Genomic DNA, 21398 nt, shown 5'->3' with positions numbered 1-21398 from the left:
TGTTCTCGAGGTGGTGAATTATGTTCTTCGCGTTCGCGCTTTGGGTGTCGCGTTAGCGATATATTGATGATGTGTTCTTCGCGTTCGCACTTTGGTGGTCGCGTTCGCGTAGTTATATCTCCAGTAGGTATCGCGTTCGCGAGGCTTGTGCCGCGAACACATAGAGCACTTTGGGAGCTGATATTTTTCTTCATCGCGGACGCGATTGTCATCCCGCGTTCGCGAAAGAGGAAGCCTGGGCAGTCTTATAAGTACTCTATTTCGAGGATTTCGTCTATTTTTGCATTTTTGGAGCTGTGGAGCTCGAGAGAAGACGATTTTGGAGGGGATTTTCAGAGGAGTGATTGGGATAAGTGTTCTTCACACAAATTTGGTTAAATACCATGATTTTGTCTTAATTTTTATCATTTAATTTGGGAATTTGGAATAAAAATTGGAAGAAAATTGGAGAGTTGAATTGGGGATTTGAGGGGCTATTTGAGATCCGATTTTGTTATTCTTGGTATGTATAGACTCGTGGGAGGATGAGGATTGTATTGATGTGATTTTTATCGAATTTTGAGACGTGGGCCCGGGGGTCGAGTTTGGCCAATTTCGGGATCTTTGATGTAAATTGGATATTTTCGAGTGGGCTTTGTTCCCTTAGCATATTCTAATGTTATGAATCTGATTTTGGGTGGATTCGACGTGAGTTGAGGCCGAGGAGAGAGTCAAAGGTGTCGCAGAGTAGTATTTCATCCGGTTTGAGGTAAGTAATGATTGTAAATGCTGTCATGAGGGTATGAAACCTCGAATTTCACATTGTTGTGCTACTTTAAGGTGATGACACGCTAGATGACGAGCGTGGAATCGTGCACCGTTGGGGATTGTGACTTGGGCCGTCACGTATGACTGTTAAGTCGCGTATTTGATTGAAAACTTTTTGATACCATTGTGTTTTGAAAAGTATTGCTATGTTTTGGGCAAAATGCCATGTTTGGGCCTCGCGCCAACTGTTTGGACCCTTATGGGCTTTTACCACTTGTCTCACTATTTTGACTTAATAATTGTACGTAGTCATGCTGTATTTTAGTGATTTTCTAACTCAGCCTTATTTACTCAATTTTGACACTATAAATGATATTTGAGCTGAATACCCTGTTTTACTAATAGTCCGAGTAGCTTGTGAGGTTGATGGCTAAGAAAGACCGAAGGCCTGATTGTGAGGTTGATGACTGAGATAGACCGAGGGTCTGATTGTGAGGTTAATGACTAAGAGATGCCAATGGCCTGGTTGTTAGGATTATATATTTATGGATCGGGCTGCACGCCGCATCGATATATGGATCGGGCTGTACGCCACAACGATATGGTGGATCGGGCTTCACGCCGCAATGATATAGCGCTTGGGCTGTAGGAGCCCCTCCGGAGTCTGCACACCCCCAGTGAGCACATTCAACTATATATATGGATCGAGCTGCACGCCACAGCGATATATGGATCAGGCTGCACGCCACAACAGTTATTATATGGTACCTATTGAGCATGAGTGCTGAGTGTGAGCGTGAATTGCTGAGAGTTGAGTCATGAGTGACTCAGTGGCTTGCCCGAGGGGCTATATATACACATATACGAGTGATGATTTGCCTGAAGGAACTTTTTATGAACTTACTATTTTTCACTCCTCCTTTAAGTGGGTTTCTGTTAAATATGTTGATTAAATTACTGCTTTCACTCATCTTTAGACGGAGCCTCTATTGAAAATGTTAAAAAAATGCTTTAAATAACTTTCATTTTAACAGAAGTTTTTACGAGGCATTCAGAATTTAGTCACTGATCTGGCTTTGTTACTTCCTTCAAGATTTTAAGTTATGAAATGGTTATAATTTCTTTTTGCCGAGGGGCTGTATACAAACTATGTTTTTGCCTGAGGGGGCGATTATGATTTTCATCACTTTCACTATAAATTACATCGAACCTCTACTGAAACTGTTAGAATGACATTTTTCAAAGGGTTTTCCCCCGAAAATGGGAGTTGAAAGAGATGATTTGATTTGTATCCTGTTTTGGAAACATGTTGTACCCACTATGGTGCTATGACATGGTTTATGTGATTTCTTACTGCTCAATCTTTATTTACTTTTATTACTTACTGAGTTGGCGAACTCACATTACTCCATGCACCATGTGTGAAGATTCAGGTATTTCTGAGCTCGGTGGCAGGTTCATCGGAGTTAGCAAGGTATGTGTCTAGCGATCGTAGCCCTGCTTTTCTCCCTCTTTGGTCTTAATGTTGTTGGACAGTTGTAGTAGATGCTCATGACTAGTGACACCCCGATGTCGGGCTTGTGTATTTATTCTGCATTATTCATTTAAACTTACATCATGAGATTATTGATTAATAAACAGTATAAAAATAACTTTTATTGAAAAATGGTAGATTCGGAAGTTATGTCGGCTGGTCTAGTTTCACGATAGGCGCCATCATGACCGGGTCGGTTTTTGGGTCATGACAGATAGCTACCACAAAATAGGAGTGGTGCCTCACCATATACTTCAGGAAGAGAGTCATCCTAGTCTTGCCCGCATGCCACGTATCATACTCATCCTGAAATATGTAAAGTAAGGAGGGCTCTGGAGGGGGGCCCGTAAAGGCTGAGTACACCATATCGGTACTCAATAAGTGTCATAGACTCTCAAACTTTAAAAAAATAATGCACCAATATTTGAAATAAAACAATAAGAAATTCTATCAATTCATGACCCTTGTCACTTACACCAATTCAAGATTTTGGATAAAATCATACAAAATTATTTTATTTTCTTTAAGTCATTGAAATCATTTTCGGCTCTTTAGGCCTAAGCATAAGAAAATCATCCTTACCTTTCACTGGGAGTACTATACCATCACCGACATAAGAAGGTCAACTAGGTTATGTACCTAGCGGCAAGTATCATGTACCCTATTTGCTCAGGTCGTCTTATCGTAGTACTGTACGAATCGACTCAGCCATGCTAATAATAGCACAAAATAGTACTCTCTCGAGGGAGAGCACTCTGCCATAGTCTATACCACAAAGTGGCCATCTACGCCTACACCGGTACGTGTAGTTTCATGACAACGAACACAGTATATCCGAAGTCAATCTCGGTGAACACAAGTAACTCCCAACACATTTAATACTTCAAAAATAGATTCATAGCATAGTAGCTTCAAAGGATCTATTTTTATCAACTTATAACATTTACAAAAAAATCTAAATTATTTGAACGAAAAATAAAATAAATACCTTTTACATGCTAAAGCCTTTAGCAATTTAACATCAATCTTTAAAAGATACCACAAGTGTTATTTTATTCGTCAATTTCCAAAAGAAATACTTTCCATGAAAACTTATCTGTAGGACTCAAATATGTATACTCTTGTCAATATGTAAGTTTTGATAAAAACTTATAACATTTACCTTTAGTGTCATTTTGCCAACAAGATTTAAAATAAAATTTTATAAAACGGCATGACACTACATATGCAACATAATATTCTCGTATATGGAGACATTCGTACTTGTTTATCCCAACAAGCACGAAAGCACATTTGAAACAACTTAAGTATTAACTCGAAACATGCTTTTAAAGAAAATCCCTCAAGAAGAGTAAGTTTTAATCAACTTACCTCGCTTTTGCTTTATTAACATTCACAAGCTTTCAATCCTCCTCCATCATCCCAACGTTGATTAAAATGCTCAACATCACCAACGTGTCGATATCTACAATTCGATATCCTAATTATATTAAAATATGACCTAAGATATTAATCAACTTCCATATATGGCTTATAAGTTGGCTACAAGCTTCCAACAACTCAAATCGCTAAATAGATTTACAAGTTAGACCATTCAACTTTATTTTTATATTTTAATACCCATTTGAAGTCGTTAATGATACTACATCAATTGTCCATTGCCACCAAGTTACTATTCATCCTCTTCCATAATCAACACTTGCAAAATATACAATTCGGGTGATTACTTAGTTGACCACTTCCATCATTTGCTAACAAATAATTCCATGGGTTCATTGTATTCATAAATTTCATCGCCAAGATTACCATTCATTCTCTCTTATTTTCTCAAAAGTTCTATTCATGCCACGGACTAGAGTTTTATAATCCAATCTTTCAACCATTAAAACTTGTAACAAATGCTTCAAATACTTCTAACTACTCATAATAAACGAGTTTGAAGCATTAAAATTACATCTAGTAGCTCAATCTTAAAAAGTTATAACTTTGGTAATTTTAGTGTTCTTGAGGATTTGATGATGAAATCTAGTATTTGGATGTAAGAATGATGTTAGAACTTATGTTTATTGAGTAAGAATCAACCTAGAACAACATTAACAACTTACTTTGGTCGATTGGACTTGATTTGAGCCTAAAATTGCCCCTTCATCTCAAGAACCATAACCCCCAATACGCAAAATACTCTCTTCCCCGACTTGGTATTATAGGCCCATATTTATGGGTTTCGGACGCGGCCTTGGATGATATGGAAGTACTTCACTGCCAGCCATTCTTTTGGATGTGGCCCCGGATGCTTCGCATCCGCAGACTCCTCCGCCAACCTTTGATAATTTGGTCATAACTTTTTGTAGGAATGTCCAAATGACAAACGGTTTGAAGCGTTAGAAACTAGTATCAATGTCCTTTCATTTGATAGGTTTTAATCTACATAACTCCTTATGTATATATATCTAGATATGCCCATCCAAAGTTAGGTCATGTGCGTACTTATTTGGAATTTTAGTCTATCATGTAATTTCCAACTTGACTTGAACTTAGGACTATCCTTAGACCCCACATCACTTATAATATACCTCGTACACTTATTATTATATTATCATATCCAATTAGTATCCATCATATTAATAGTCCTCGTCTGCACACGAAATAATATGATTAGCACACATCAATTTTCTTAATAACACTTAAGTGCTTCGAAATTTTTCGGGGTGCTACACACACACTCCTCAACAAAATAAAATAGTAGAAATGAAGCATAAACATTTGTTAGAGACTGCTAGGGCACTTCTTTTTCAATCCAAATTACCTACCAAATATTGGGGGAGTGTGTCTTTTCTGCAACTTACCTCATCAACAAATTTCCCTCTACTGTTCTTTCTAACAAAACACCATATGAAGTATTACTTACTCATCCTCCTAAGTATGATCACCTCAGATCATTTGGATGCCTAGCATATGCAACTGTTCCCCATCCTTCCAGGGATAAACTCCAATCTAGAGTTATTCCTTCTGCGTTTCTAGGTTATGGTTTTAATAAAAAGGGTTACAAGTTGCTAAATTTAGGAACTAAGTCCATATTCTATTCCAGGGACGTCATATTTGTTGAACATATCTTCCCATCTACTTCTACACCTTGTGGTTTCTTTCCTTCTTCTACTTCCTCCTTTTCTAATCACATCACTACTAATAGTGTTCATACTTCTATCTCTTCAACATTTCACTCTTTTGATCCTGCTCATACCCCTTCTTCACCTTTTCATTCTTCTGATCATGCTACTGCTCCTTCTTCACCCTTTCATCCTTCTATTCCTTCTCCTGAACCTGGTTCTGTTCCTTCACCCAATATTACAGACCACACACAAATTCCTCCTTCTGCTCCTTCTTCTTCTCTTCCTTTGAGAAAATCCTCTAGGTATACAATCACTCATAACCACCTTAAGGACTTGTAACGACCCGACCGGTTATTTTATGAGTTACCGCTCCATTTCCCCCATTTCTACTTCTTATTATCGTGTTCAGTTGTATTTTGTGTTATCGGGTTGGTTGGCTCGGATTTAGAGAGGTTTTGGTAAAGTTTGAGACACTTAGTCTCTTTTGAGTAAGCTTAAGTTAGAAAAGTCAACTGGATATTGACTTATGTGTTAAAGGGATCGGGTGTGAGTTCTGATGGTTCGGATAGCTTCAGGAGGTAATTGGGACTTAGGAGTGTGATCAGAATATGTTTTGGAAATCCGAAGTAGATTTAGGCTTGAATTAGCGAAATTGGAATTTTGGCGTTTTCTAGTTGATAGGTGAGATTTTGATATAGGGGTCAGAATGGAATTCCGGGAGTTGCAATAGGACCGTTATGTCATTTGGGATGTGCACGAAAAATTTCAGGTCATTCGGACATGGTTTGATAGACTTTTTGATCGGAAGTGGAATTTAGAAGATTTTAGAATTTTTAGGCTTGAATCCGATGTGAATTTGGTGTTTTGATGTTGTTTTGAGTGTTCTAAAAGTTGAAACAAGTTTAATGATGTTACGGGATATGTTGGCATGTTTGATTGAGGTCCCAAGGGCCTCGGGTGAGTTTCAGGTGGTTAAACGGACCATTTAAAGTTGTGAAAAATTGCAGAAATCTGATGTTGAGTGTTGCAGATTGTTGGCCTTCACGTTCGCGAGTGGACCCTCGCGTTCGCGAAGGGTTGAGATGTGAGTCTGTAGATTTTGCCTTCACATTAGCGAGGGAGGTCCCGAGTTGGCGAAGGGTTGGAGTCAGGAAGCATCGCGTTCGCGAGAGAGCAGACGCATTCGCGATGGTTTGAGCTGCTGAGTCATTGCGTTCACGAGGGGGTCGTCGCATTCGCATAAGAGGAAATTCTGGTCAACCTAAGTTTGTGCTTCGCAAACGTGAGGGGTTGACCGCGTTCGCGAAGAAGGATTTGAATGCCTGGGCAGAATGTTTAAATAGCCATTGTCCGCGATTTTGGGTCTAACTTTTACTATTTTTGAGCGATTTTGGAGCTTTTTGGGAAGAATTGAAGAGGAAATCAAAGGGAAACACTTGGAGGTAAGATTTATGGACTTAATACTCAATCCTAATGTGTTTTCCACCTAATTAATCATGGAATTTAAGCCTAATATTGAAGAACTAGGGCTTGTAATTGGAGACCTAAAATTAGGGATTTGAGGGATCATTTGTGGTTGGATTTTGATGATTTTGATATGAATGAACTCGGTGAGTGATAAGGAGTCTGTTGATGTAATTTTTATCAGAATCCGAGACGTGGGCCCGGGGGTCGGGTTTGGCCAATTTTTGGATTTATGTTGTAATTTGATTTCTTTCGAGTGAGCTTTGTTCCCTTAGCATATTTTAACGGTTTTGCACTGATTTTGGTTAGATTTGGAGCATCCGGAGGCCAATCTGAGAGGCAAGGGCATCGCTGGCTAGAGTTTGGACTGGATAGAGGTGAGTAATGATTGTAAATATTGTCCTGAGGGTATGAAACCCCGGATTTCACATCGTTGTGCTACATTAAGGTGACACACACGCTAGATGACGAGTGTGGGGCCGTGCACCATTGGGGATTGTGACTTAGTCCATCCCGAATGACTATTTTACCGTGTATTTGATTGAAAACTGTTTGCTATCATCATATTTTAGGCTGAAAGCCATATTTGGGCATCGTGCCAATTATTTGGACCCTTAGGAGATTTTTACTGCTATTTCCTCACTATTTTTGATTTTATATCCGTACTCAGTCATGCTATATTATACTGTTTTCATAACTCAGCCATGTTCGCTCTGTTTTAACACTTTAAATGATATTTTGGGCTGAGCATCATGTTTTACTGTGCCCGAGTGGCTTTTAGAGATTTCTGACTGAGTAGGGCCGAGGGCCTGTGTTGTGAGGATTATTATGGGATTGAGATTCACGCCGCAGTAGAGTTGTATTGATTATGATTATGAGGCCGAGGGCCTGAGTTGTACGCCACGAGGTGGCTTGATATGAGGCCGAGAGCCTATTGATTATGCAACGAGATGGCATGATATTGCGCTTAGGCCGTAAAGGGCCTCTCCCGGAGTTTGTACACCCCCAGTGAGCGCGGGTACCCATTGTGATATAAGATATAGCCCTAAGGGCTGGTGATGTTCTATTGTTATTGCCCAAGGAGCTGATTCTGTCGACATTGTGCCCGAGGGGCGGATTTTTTATGTTTATCTTTCTAGTTGCTTTTCATTTACGTGTTTAACTGTTAAAAATGTGTTTTAAATAAGCTTATTCTGAACTAAGGTATTTTTATAAGATCTCACTGTTTCATTGCCTTTTATTGATTTTACACTACTTCATTATAGCACGTGGTTGTGTTTTTCTTATCGCTCCGCCTTCATTTATTATTATTACTCACTGAGTTAGAGTACTCACTTTACTCCCTGCACCCTGTATGCAGATTCGGGAGCTTTAGGTCCCGCCAGTGAGGGTTGATTGCTCAGCAGGCTATTTGGAGTCCACTAGGTAGCTGCTCGGCGTTCGCAGCCCAGTGTTTCTTCCTTCTATTTTATTTCCCTTGTTCTAGTTATGTAATAGATTGTATAAACTCTTTCGTACTCTCAGACTATGTTAGATACTCATGACTGGTAACACCCTGATGTTGGGCTGTGTTTGATTTTTCGCAATTGATATATTTCACTATATTATGGGATTTATCATTATTAATGGCTTAATTGTGAATCATTATCTATTAATTTAATTGGGTATTGTGTCGGTTGACCTTGTCTTCATGAGAGGCGCAATCACGACCGGGTTTGGGCTTAGGGTCGTGACAGGACTATATTTGCTATGTTGTACCTCCCACTTCTCCTACCAATTCTTCCTCTTTATCTCAGTCTACTTCACCTACCACTTTACTTGAACCTTCCTTTTACCATCAAGCTGCCTCTAATCCTACTTGGCAAAAGTCAATGTTGAAAGAATTCCAGGGCTTGAAATCTAATCAAACTTGGGATATTAATCCTTTACCACCTGGCAAGAAGTCCATTCCTTACAAATGGGTGTATAAAATTAAGCAAAGATCTGATGGTAGCATTGAGAAATACAAAGCCAGATTGGTCATTAGGGGGAATACTAACAGGCTAGTGTTGATTATTTTGAAACATTCTCCCTAGTGGTCAAGTTCACTACTATTAAATGCTTGCTTGCTTTGGCTGCCAAATTCTCTTGGTCTATATACCAGTTTGATGTAAATAATGTATTTTTGCATGTGGACCTTTATGAGGAGGTGTACATGAAAGCTCCTCTTGGCCTCACTGTCTCTTCTTCTTATTCTGGTCCTCCTTTGGTATGCAAACTCAAGAAGTCATTGTATGGTCTCAAACATGCATCAAGACAATAGTTTGCTAAATTGTCTAATGCTCTCGCTTCAATGGGATATTCCTCCAGCCTTAATGACTACTCATTATTCTCTAAAATCACTCCCTCTTCCACTGTATTTATTACTATTTATGTGGATGATATATTGTTGGTTAACAATGATACCCCTGAATTGGACTCTATCAAATCATTTTTAGAAAACCAATTCAAGATAAAGGATTTGGGTTCTATTCACTATTTTCTAGGACTTGAGGTTTCTCATCTGCCCCAAGGATTGTTGATCAATCAACACAAGTATCTCAAGGAACTTCTTACTGAGTTTTATTGTGTGTCTGCTTCTCCTATTGTTACACCATTGGATATGTCTATTAAGCTCACTCCTACTTCTGGTGATCCATTGCCTGATGCTTCCCCTTATATAAGGCTCATAGATAAGCTAAACTTTCTTCAACATACAAGGCCCGATATCTCTTTATCTGTTCAACACCTAATTCAGTTCCTTAATGCTCTTATAACTACTCATATGCAAGCAGACCTCCATGTTTTGAGGTATTTGGTTACGGATCCCGCTAGAGGAATTCTTCTTAACAACAATCAGAATTTTTCAGTCATTGCTTATTCAAACTCTGACTAGGCAGTGTATCCTTCTTCTAGGAAGTCTGTGACTAGTTATTATGTCACTCTTGGGGGCAATCTTTGTTATGCCCCGCAATATTATGTCGATATCACGTTCCGCAGTATTACATTATGGTGATGTCACACTTCCAGTAAAGTTACGACGATGTTGCACCCTGAAGTATTGTACGTGAAATTTGTCATAACGTAATTGACATCAGTCCAAGTAAAAGATTATTTGGAGGTTATAAGGATTATGCTATTTCACAAGTGATTAGTAAATTCGTGAAGGTGAGAGGGGAAGCAAGTCGAAGAAAATAAATTTCGTTGAAAGTGGCCAACTTGGGATAAAATACGGGTTGAGCGATAATACCCGATAATTATAAACTAGTACCATGCGAGGTACCATATGACCACGGTAGTATAATATATAAAGTATATATGAAGTATTTTGAAAATAAATAAAATTTTAAGTAATTTGGGGCAATTTTTGAATTATACGGATAATCGATTAATTATCGGGTAACAAGATATTACCCAATTAACTAATAACTGGATAAAAATTTCTAAAATATGCCATCTAAAATGTGGCAAAAAGCCACCATAACAAAAATGACTCATTAGTCATCATGCCATGTGGCAATGTAAAGGCTTATAATGCCATGTGGCCAAAGCCACCAAGACATAAAGTAACCTAAGTCTTACTAATTGAATGATTATCCTAATTCATTTTGAAAGGGGCAGTAAGCGTTAGGCATTTTCAAATTAGCAAAACAAACATTTGCATTCTGTCGTTGAAGCCAAGAACGCAAGAACAGAATTCATTTCATTTCGTCCAAACAAAAATCCTTAGCCAAAATTTTGAAATTCCCTGAACATCGGTTTGGTTTCTTTAGCAGAATTTCGTCCATATTTTGCAGAAGCAGATTTGTTCGAATAATTTCAGGAACAGGTATGTTAAGGCTATCCCTTCTTTCTTTTAGCATGATCCATACGATATGAATGAAACGTACAAATGCACAAATTCCATAAGTGACTCTACTCATAGAAGTAATAGAAATATCTATATTTTTTAATTCCCACGTGTCATAATATTTTATCATCTGTTCATGGGTCTTAGAAAAATACGAAAGTTGAAAAGAGTTTACTTTATGATATTACTCAGAGGCAAGATGGTCTTATGACATTCCGAATAATTTTATTGACATACTTTTTATGCACTGCATTCATGTGCACTGACACATGACCAGATGGCGTTATATACGCGTATATATATAAATATATGTATATGGGATATGGGAAAAGGTTATGGCGTTATATACGCACCACCACCTGATCAGCTAGTATATGATGATGATGTTGCCCACAGTGGCTGAAATATGATTCAAACGGCGTTATATACGCATTTATGGGTATGTATTCAAATGGCGTTATATACGTATATATATGTATGTATTCAAACGGCGTTATATACGCGTATATATGTATGTATATATATATATGGGATATGGGAAAGGTTATGACGTTATATACGCACCACCACCTGATCAGCTGGTATACGATGATGATTTTGCCCACAGTGGCCGATATGATATGATGGGATGCCCTTAGAGGCTGATGATGTTATGAAACATATACCTATGCACGACATGACATTCATACGCATATGCATGACGCTGAAAGTAATTTATGATTTACAAAGTTATTCAGACGTACGGGTCGAGTCATGTACTCCATATGTCTTCCATGTCTCCTATGTATTTATTTATGTACCTTACATACTCGGTACATTATTCGTACTGACGTCCCTTTTGCCTGGGGACGCTGCGTTTCATGCTCGCAGGTCCCGATAAACAGGTCGAGAGCCCTCCAAGTAGGCTATCAGCTCAGCGAAAGATGTTGGTGCGCTCCATTTGCTTCGGAGTTGCTCGTTTGGTTAGTATGATTTAGAGTGTATTGTTTGGTATGGCGGGACTCTGTCCCGACCCTTATGACATTTATGTATTCTTAGAGGCTTGTAGACATATGTTGTGTACATAAAAGATTGTACGACCTTGTCGGCCTATGTTTTAAGTTTATAAAGGATTATGTTGGCCTATTAGGCCCGTATGTATGTGTATATGATGATGTATTAAGAAAGATATGTTACGTTAGTACTCAGTTGAGTAAGGTAGCGGGTACCCGTCCCGGCCCATCAGTTTGGGTCGTGACAATCTTGTTCCTTGGAAGTCAAAGAAACAACCTACAATATCATTGTCTTCTGCAGAAGCTAAATACAGGGCTCTTAGAAAAACTGTTGCTGAGCTTACTTGGCTTGTTAGGCTGTTGGCAGACTTGAGAGTTTCTATTTCTGCTCCAATTCCTTTGTACTGTGATAACAGGTAAGCCATTAGCATTGCTAAAAACCCTGTTTCTTATGAGAGGACCAAGCATATTGAGCTTGACTGTCATTTTTTCCGGGAAAAACTTGCTGGTGGCCTTATATCTTTGCATTACATTCCTATTGCATCACAACTAGCAGACATTTTTACCAAACTACTAGCGGGCATTCAACATCAGGTTCTCTTATTCAAGTTGGGAGTTTTTTCACCCTCCAGCTTGGGGGGGGGGGAGGGGGGATGTTAGATTAACAGGCCCAACTCATACATGCCCAAACATATCTGAAGATGAAATAGACCCAGGCCCAAGCACTTGACAGATTTACAAGCTTTGTAATGTTATTGTATATATAGCCACAAATGTAATAGATAGCCATTCTTTTTATTGTTTAATATAAATAGACTAATAAGGGTTAAATTGTATATGAAATATTATTCAATATACACAAATTTTATTTTCTATATTTTGCTTCTCTCTAGAACACTCGATTAGGGTTTTCTTTCAAACAAATTCATGGATTCTTCTTCGTTCATCTTCATTCTAACAGTCTCAGACTTAATTTTGAATATCCCAATTTATCCCACCTTTTCTCATCAAACTTGATACTATTATTTTATCCCACCTCCCAAGTGGGATAAATTAGTCTAGAGATTATATTTCCAGGATTATAATCCTGGGATAATTTAGTCCGCGTATCAAACGACCCCGTAGGGATTGTTTAGCTGGGGAATAAGTTATCTCGGGATTATAATGACAAGATTATAGTACAAAAATTAAATAATAATAAGATTATTTAGTGGATATATTTTTATTGGTAGATGTTTGATTTATTGGACTAAAAATGGATACACGGGATAAACTATAAACATAGGTTTGTATATACTAGATTAATTGGGATAAATTTTTATCTTTTAAATGTTAACCTTGGCATTTTTAAAAGACTATAGAGGAAGAGTCTTGGAGAAGGAAATCTTTATTATTTTAATGTTTATCTCGGGATTGACTAATTACGGGATTAGTATCCTACCCTCAATATGGGGTACAATAATACCACAATTGTGAGGTCAACTAAACCTGAATTAAGAAATTCAATCAAAAGCGGAAGAAAATAGTCCTCCACCTAATTTTGGATGATTATCCCTTATCCCACCAATCAAACGATCCCTTAGACTTGATGACCTGCTTTCTGCTGCGAGAAAATGACAACCGAATATCTGGACACAAGACAAAGAGTGCATATTTTGCATAAAAGCTAGCAAACGTGTTAGAAAGCACAACCATCTTATTTTATTTACCCTACACCTTGCCTTCACTCATTCTCCAAGAATCCTAACAAGAAATGGACTGGTTCGTATGTGTTCCTCTTGTGCCAGGCCATTTAAACGTTATAATTCGTGATCAAGCAAATGGATGGCTGGATACAGATCTCAGGCAGCACCTGTGGATTAGGAATTCGTTTATAACACAAAGGAAATTGTTAAACAGGAAAGGACAGCTAAACATAGTATAACACCAGATGAAGAGCAGTAGATTGCGAATCAATCATGTGAGTAAATTGCGCTATAAGCACAGAAATTTAACATGGCTGATACGCACTACAGAAGACAATTGATCTAAACTTAAGTAGAAGTAAAATGAACATAAGGCCTCAATTGCATCTAATACTGAATTTGATTTAAGGCATCTTTGCTAACTAGGTTCTATTCAAAAGACCTTTATGCTTGCACAATCTATATGTTAGAGCATCTTATTCTTTCTGCTTTCACATTCAGTGACAGGCAACTTGGGATAATACTGAATGCAACTTTTCCAACCCGTCCACCCTCCACGGACTACGGAACAACACATGGGGAAGCAGAGAGAGACTGAAAGCATATTTCTCTTCACAAAGAGGAAATGATTCAAAAACTCTGCATCTTGCTAAGAACGTCTTTTCTCAAACTTCAAACACCTTTGATTGGACAGTCTCTTTAATGGCTCAACGACCATCCGTCACAATGGCTTCCTTACAAGGGTCCTAAGAATGGATAGCTGAAGTGCACCCACCTCTATTATGAATTATATAGAGGAAAAATATTGACTCAATCAAGATACCTTTTACAGTTGTTTCCTCAAATCCCTGAAACAGGGTCACTATATATACTGTCAAACGACAAGCTGAAACTTAAGGTATTTCAGAACTATCCAGGGACAAATTTGAGGAATAACAAGATAAACATGGCAATTGCAATACCAGGATATTTACTCGCAAACACACAAAGGAAGTAATAAACCTCTTACATTAGCCACAATGGACAATAAAATGGAGATTAAATTGGAGGGGAAATCATATAGATCGCGTTAAAACAAAAATATGGAAATTTGAGTGAGATATCCGTATTATTTGTTACAAGTAATGTCCTTCAAGCTAAGTACCACCCGCAACTCGTTGTCTTTCCTGTTTCTCATCTTAAGTTTATTTGCTTTATTATCATACAAAATATAAGGCAAAGGCCATCCTTCACGCTAAGCTATTTTACCTTCTAAGCATTCTTGTTTCTGGTATACTCCTCTATCCATGCCCTTGCCCAAAATTTGAAGTCACCATCAATTATATTATCTGTGAAATTTAGAACACTGAGCATGGGGTTGCCGAATTTTCTTAATATAAGCACAATGCAGTGGTTGTTCTAAACATACTAAACCCAGTATCCCCAATAGGGTAGAGAAGCAAAGGCCAGTTCAATAAGCAATCACACTTTAAATATATTCTCTGATACCAAAAGGACAAGGAGGAAGGAATGTACAAGAATTTTGACAGGTTCCTGCACAAGATCAGCATCCATATCAGGTAAGTTACACAAAGAAATTGTCCATTCTAACTCTTGTTTGAGGAGGTAATGGTTCCATGAAGTGTTACAGAAAAAATAGATCTTTTCACCCCAAGGTCCCAACACCAAGTTATTCAGAATTCTGTCTTATATGGCATAGCAAAGTCCATGTCCATCGTCAAATTTATAAACTTTAGATATACTTGCCGTCGTAAATTTATAATAAGTTACAGCTCTAACACAAAGCACTGTGATCACTTGGGGTGCCATATGGCCAAATATTTGGCTTCATCATGATAATTATTTAAATCCATCAGTGTTTTTTTTCAAGTTTAAGCAAGTTCAGGCTTGACATCTTATCAAGTAGAGACAAACAAAAGAAGACATAACAGAACATAGAACTGGTGGAGTTTCTCAAAGGAAAGTATAATATCAAACTCAATCACATAATTCACTGATATGCAATATTTCCACCTTCATATACAATGTGAACTGTGGTTGGTACTTTATACAAATTATGGCTCCAAAAATTGAATGAAGAATGCAATGAAGTAGAACATTACAAGATTATGGTTGCTACAAAAGGCGATAACTGCAAAAGGTCATTCATTTGCATAAGGAATAGTTTCATTCCATCAAGTTCTATACCTCGTGCTCGAGTTGTCATCCACCTTAGAGCAATTGGAGGACGGGTTCTCTGGATTCTCCTCAATCTTTTACAAATTTATATTCAGTATGCCCCATTTTCTGAAAAAGTTCTCTTCCAAATTGGGAAATGCCCAAAAAGTAAAAAAATCTTATCCACAAATGTAGTTTTCCTTTGGTTTACAATTCCAAATTTATACTAGCTATCCTCTCAATCTGATAGAAATGATTTTCAACTCCACAAAATGAGAATCATACACCAGAAACTAGAAACACAAAATACAACTACAGAATTACTTCACCCCTCAGAGTTCAAATTTTGGCTGGTAAATGAGGCAACCAAATCAAGAACTACTAGGCCTCTAAGTTCTATCACCCCAATCCCAGAATGCAGCACAGGGGAATCAAATTGTAAACTTTATCATCCAAAAATTTCTGACATCATATTTCATTTATCATTTTGAATAGAGCAAGGCTTAGATTCTACTACATCCAAATGGGGATTGCATTCTTTGGAATAAAAATCATTCTTTTCAATAAAAACTCGAAGCATCTCATAAGTAAACGTGGGGCTATTAGGATCACTAGTCTGTGACTCACCACCTGAATCAGAAGTCAGCGGTTTCTTCAAGCACAAATAACATCCTCCTCCTCCTCCATATAATTCCCTTCTTCTCTCCGAATTTACAGAAACCCCTTTCTGTTTCCTCCTCAAAAACGTCCCTTTAACCTTCCTAAACCGAAAACAAGATACCGTTTTCCCCTTTATCTTCTTACTTTGATCATTTTCCTCTTCTGAATCATCCATCTCCTCACACCTACCACTAACACCGGCGTCGTTATCGTCATCATCGCCGCCGCTTTGTCCAGCGCCACCACCAGTTCTGGGTGGATTATTGGTGGAAACAGACATAAGAAAGTAAAGAGTTTATATCAGGAAATTACAAAGAAGGATTGGACCACAGAACCATGAATGTATTTAGGGGGGGACCTGTAGTGTATGTGTATTTGGATATGACGCAAAGCATCTGAAGTACAGTTGCTGCAGATGAAAAGAGTGAGAGTACAGAGAGAAAGAGAAAAAGTGTGAAATAACTGAGAATTTGAATTGAATTGGAATTGAATTTCTGAAACAAAAACACAGGAGATGGAGAGAGAGGGGAGGGATATGGTTATTGACGCCAAAGTTGTCGGGTTCCCTCACGGGTAACCCTGTAATTAATTGACAGGTGGTCCACTTCTATTACGTGTGTTTTCATTTTTCCTTTATCTTTTCATGGTAGGTATTTATCTATTTTTATTGACGGAGATTGTTTCTTTAGTTGTTTTACAATCATAATAGATTGTGCAGATACATTGATGCCACGTGTTGCCTACACATTTTTCCTTTTATTTTCATTGGTAACTTCACTGATAAATTACTTATACGATTTTTGTGCAGAAAAAAATATCAAAAATTAAGAATACCTTCATAATTTCTATTTTTATATGAAGGCCTTCTATTTTTATTTACTAAAAAATGGCATCTTCTTTTATTGATATTTTTATTATTTCATGTGCTCTTGTTCAAGTAATTGGTATCACACATATTTTAATTTCACATAATGGATAAAATACCCTCGTAAATTATATGAGTATTTTTTTTTGTGCTAGAAACAAAACATTAACCAATTGCTATATTAATATTGCAAAGTTTAAGTAGGAAATAAACAATATATTAATAACACACATATTTCTATGCGTAAAGGTTTAAAAATACACCCCTACACTTCTCAAAATTAATCATTGATGTCTCTGCTAAGAGTTAAATTCAAAAATACCCTCGCGTATTACCCAATTGTATCACATTACTCTTATTTTCTAACACAACAAAAGAAAAGTTGACTAATTTTCCAATCTAAGTCAACTAGTGCCAGGAAAATGCATTATGTTGAGGAACTCATTTATCGTAGATTATTCAAAATAATAGTGTTTGGTAGAAAATAAGAACTATACGTTAAATTAATAACATTTAAACAAAATCCTAACTTCAGAATCACAATGTGTATAATTTGTATTTCATTAGGTTGTATAACTAAATAAACTGCAATATTTAAATGGGTACAAGTCATTTATGTTTTAGTTTCTTTGCTTATCTTATAGGTGTAGTAACGTTTTTCCTGAAATTCTAAACAGCTTAGAAAAACCGTGACGTTTGACGGTAGTACTTTTGACAGCACCTATAGAACTTATTTTCTAAAGAAAATTATGTTAGATTTTTTCTATCGTATATATGACCCAATATAATAAATTTTGTAATTAATATTTAAAGAAAGATAAAATTCGTCCGTTCGATCGATTATTTGATATACGTACCGGATTAAGTGAGAACCCTATAAATTGTTCCTCCCCCATCCATTAGGGTTATCATATTTTTTATTCTTTTTCTATCACTAAAGATGGCGGTCACGAAAACTAAGACAAGGGGTGATAAACCAATTTCAATTAACGTTTATGTTTTCTGTAACAATTATATGTAAAATTATCATGTCCAAATCGTGGTATGAATTAAAGTTTATGTTTACAAATTCTACTAAAGTTATACTACAGTACACCATTATGTTTTTATAATAATATATAGGACAGAGATTCGTGATATAAACAAGCTTCCAGTTGTTTGATTCGTGATACTCGTTTATTTCAGTTTTGCTTATTTTTACTACCAATGTTCTAAAAAATTGTAGAAATGCAATTTCAGTCCTTTTTTTTGACGGAAGGAGCTGTCACTTGCCTTGCACTTCACTATCACCCTAATTAATTGGCCACACTTTTTAGGACAGTGAAATTGTTAGTTTTTCCAACAATTATGGTGATGTATGAGAGAGGTAAGCAATGATGCAACTCTCCTTAGTGAGATAAGCAATGATGCAATGAGTGGTAGGTGAGATAGGAATATTGCAAATTGACCCTTCTTGGTAGGTGAGATTTGCACTTTTGGTCCCTATCTCAAAACTATAAATACCCCCTTCCATTTCATTGTATAACACACAAAAAAAAAATATATCAAAAAAACTCAAGAAGAAAGAGTTTGAGAGGGAGAGAGATATAGTTCCTTTAGGAATGTTTCCTAACAGGGGAGTGACAAAATAGTGAGTAGAAATACTAGTCGGGTATTTTTCGGGAAACACTTTTGTGTGCGCCACTATTTTGGGTAGAGCTCAGGAATTGTTGTACCTCCAAATTATTGGGGAAGTCTCTCTTTGTATGCCTGCTAAATGTTTTAGTGGAAGTTGGTGTCGGATTTGTGGACGTAGCCTAAACGTTTTAGGTGAACCACGTTAAATATTGTGTCATTTATTTTTGGTTTCGTTGATCATTTATTTTATTCCGCTGTGCAGTAGTGTTTAGTGCCACCGGGTCCTAACAAGTGGCATCAGAGCTTTGGTTAGAGTACTATTCATACGTACGGTACTATTCATACGTACGAGTACTATTCATCCATACGGGCACTATTCATATCCACGGTTACTATTCACCGTCGGAATTTTTTTTAGATTGCAGAAGTCTGTCAAATTCTGATCTAAATGGAGGCGAGGACAAGCAAGATGGTCAACCTGAATGGCACAAATTATCACTTATGGAGAAACAAGATGAAGGATCTCCTGTTCGTGACAAAGATGCACCTGCCGGTGTTCAGTTCTCAGAAACCTGAAGATAAGTCAGACGAGGACTGGGAATTTGAGCACAACCAAGTGTGCGGCTACATACGGCAATTTGTTGAAGACAATGTGTACAACCACATTTCTGGTGTGACACATGCAAGGTCGTTATGGGACAAGCTCGAAGAGTTGTATGCCTCTAAAACAGGTAACAACAAATTATTTTACTTGACAAAATTAATGCAAGTAAAATATGTAGAAGGGACAACTGTGGCAGATCACCTTAATGAAATACAAGGGATTGTCGACCAGTTGTCGGGAATGGGCATAAAGTTCGATGACGAGGTACTTGCTCTTATGGTGCTGGCAACACTCCCAGAGTCATGGGAAACCTTGAAGGTTTCAATCACCAATTCTGCACCCAACGGTGTGGTAAACATGGAGACAGTCAAGAGTGGCATTCTGAATGAAGAAATGAGACGCCGATCACAAGGAACATCTTCTTCACAGTCAGAGGTGTTGGCTGTTACGACCAGGGGGAGAAGTCAAAATAAGAGCCAGAGTAACAGAGATAAGAGCAGAGGTAAATCCAACAAATTTGCAAATGTTGAGTGCCATTACTGCAAAAAGAAGGGGCATATCAAAAGATTTTGCCGACAGTTCCAGAATGACCAGAAGAAGAACAAAGGCAAAAAGGTGAAGCCCGAAGAAAGCAGTGATGATGAAACGAACTCCTTTGGTGAGTTCAACGTTGTCTACGATGACGACATTATCAATCTGACAACCCAAGAGATGACCTGGGTGATTGATAGTGGGGCTACCATTCATGCGACGCCACGGAGAGAACTCTTCTCATCTTACACACCTGGAGACTTTGGTCGTGTAAAGATGGGAAATGCCAATTTCTCAACAGTTGTAGGCAAAGGTGATGTTTGCCTAGAGACCATGAATGGGATGAAGCTACTTTTAAGAGATGTCAGGCATGTTCCAGATATGCGCCTGAATCTGATCTCCGTAGACAAGCTCGATGAGGAAGGTTACTGCAATACCTTCCATAATGGCCAATGGAAGCTCACGAAGGGCTCATTGGTGGTGGCGCGGGGCACGAAGCAGTCAAAGTTGTACGTGACCCAGGCGAGCATCTCCCAACAAGTTATAAATGTTGCGGAGAATGATAGCAATATCAAGTTGTGGCATAGACGTCTTGGCCACATGAGTGAGAAGTCAATGGCGTGTTTGGTAAAGAAGAACGCCTTACCAGGTCTAAACCAGATCCAGTTGAAGAAGTGTGCTGACTGTTTAGCTGGGAAACAAAACAGAGTTTCGTTCAAAAGATTCCCTCCTTCCAGAAGGCAAAATGTGTTGGATCTGGTACACTCAGATGTATGTGGACCTTTCAAGAAGTCCCTCGGTGGTGCCCGATATTTCGTGACCTTTATTGATGATCATTCACGAAAGACATGGGTATACACGCTGAAGACCAAGGATCAAGTGTTTCAAGTTTTCAAACAGTTTCTGACCTTGGTGGAAAGAGAGACTGGTAAGAAGTTGAAGTGCATCCGGACAGACAATGGCGGTGAATACCAGGGTCAATTTGATGCTTACTGTAAAGAGCATGGTATTCGACATCAGTTCACACCTCCTAAAACTCCCCAGTTGAATGGCTTGGCTGAGAGGATGAACAGAACTTTGATCGAGAGAACCAGATGTTTACTCTCTCATTCAAAGTTACCAAAGGCTTTCTGGGGTGAAGCTCTAGTTACAGCAGCCTATGTGCTGAACCATTCACCCTGTGTCCCTCTTCAGTACGAGGCTCCAGAAAAGATTTGGTCAGGAAGAGATATCTCTTATGATCAATTACGGGTATTTGGCTGCAAAGCCTATGTCCATGTTCCGAAAGATGAAAGGAGCAAACTTGATGTCAAGACAAGGGAGTGTGTATTCATCGGCTATGGTCAAGACATGCTTGGCTATAAGTTCTATGATCCGGTGCAGAAGAAGCTCGTCAGGAGTCGAGATGTCGTGTTCGTTGAGGACCAAACAATTGAAGACATTGACAAAGTAGAGAAGTCCACTGATGATTCTGCTGAGTTTGAGTTGCCTCCAACAGTGGTGCCGAGACAAGTTGGAGATGATGTTCAGGATAATCAACCTGAAGCCCCTGATCTTCCTAATG

The 21398-nt window shown here is 38.0% G+C and overlaps 1 protein-coding gene across 1 annotated transcript; it reads right to left on the bottom strand.

Moving 5' to 3' along the window:
* Positions 1 to 16032: 16032 nt before the first annotated feature.
* Positions 16033 to 16497, bottom strand: LOC104242399 (uncharacterized). Its single transcript, XM_070153018.1, has one exon. The coding sequence runs from the start codon at positions 16495 to 16497 to the stop codon at positions 16033 to 16035; it is 465 nt and encodes a 154-aa protein (XP_070009119.1).
* Between the last annotated feature and the right edge of the window lie 4901 nt (positions 16498 to 21398).

The sequence above is a fragment of the Nicotiana sylvestris genome, chromosome 1, assembly GCF_000393655.2.
Source record: "Nicotiana sylvestris chromosome 1, ASM39365v2, whole genome shotgun sequence".
NCBI lineage: Eukaryota > Viridiplantae > Streptophyta > Magnoliopsida > Solanales > Solanaceae > Nicotiana > Nicotiana sylvestris.
This window is presented reverse-complemented; position numbering and strand designations above follow the sequence as displayed.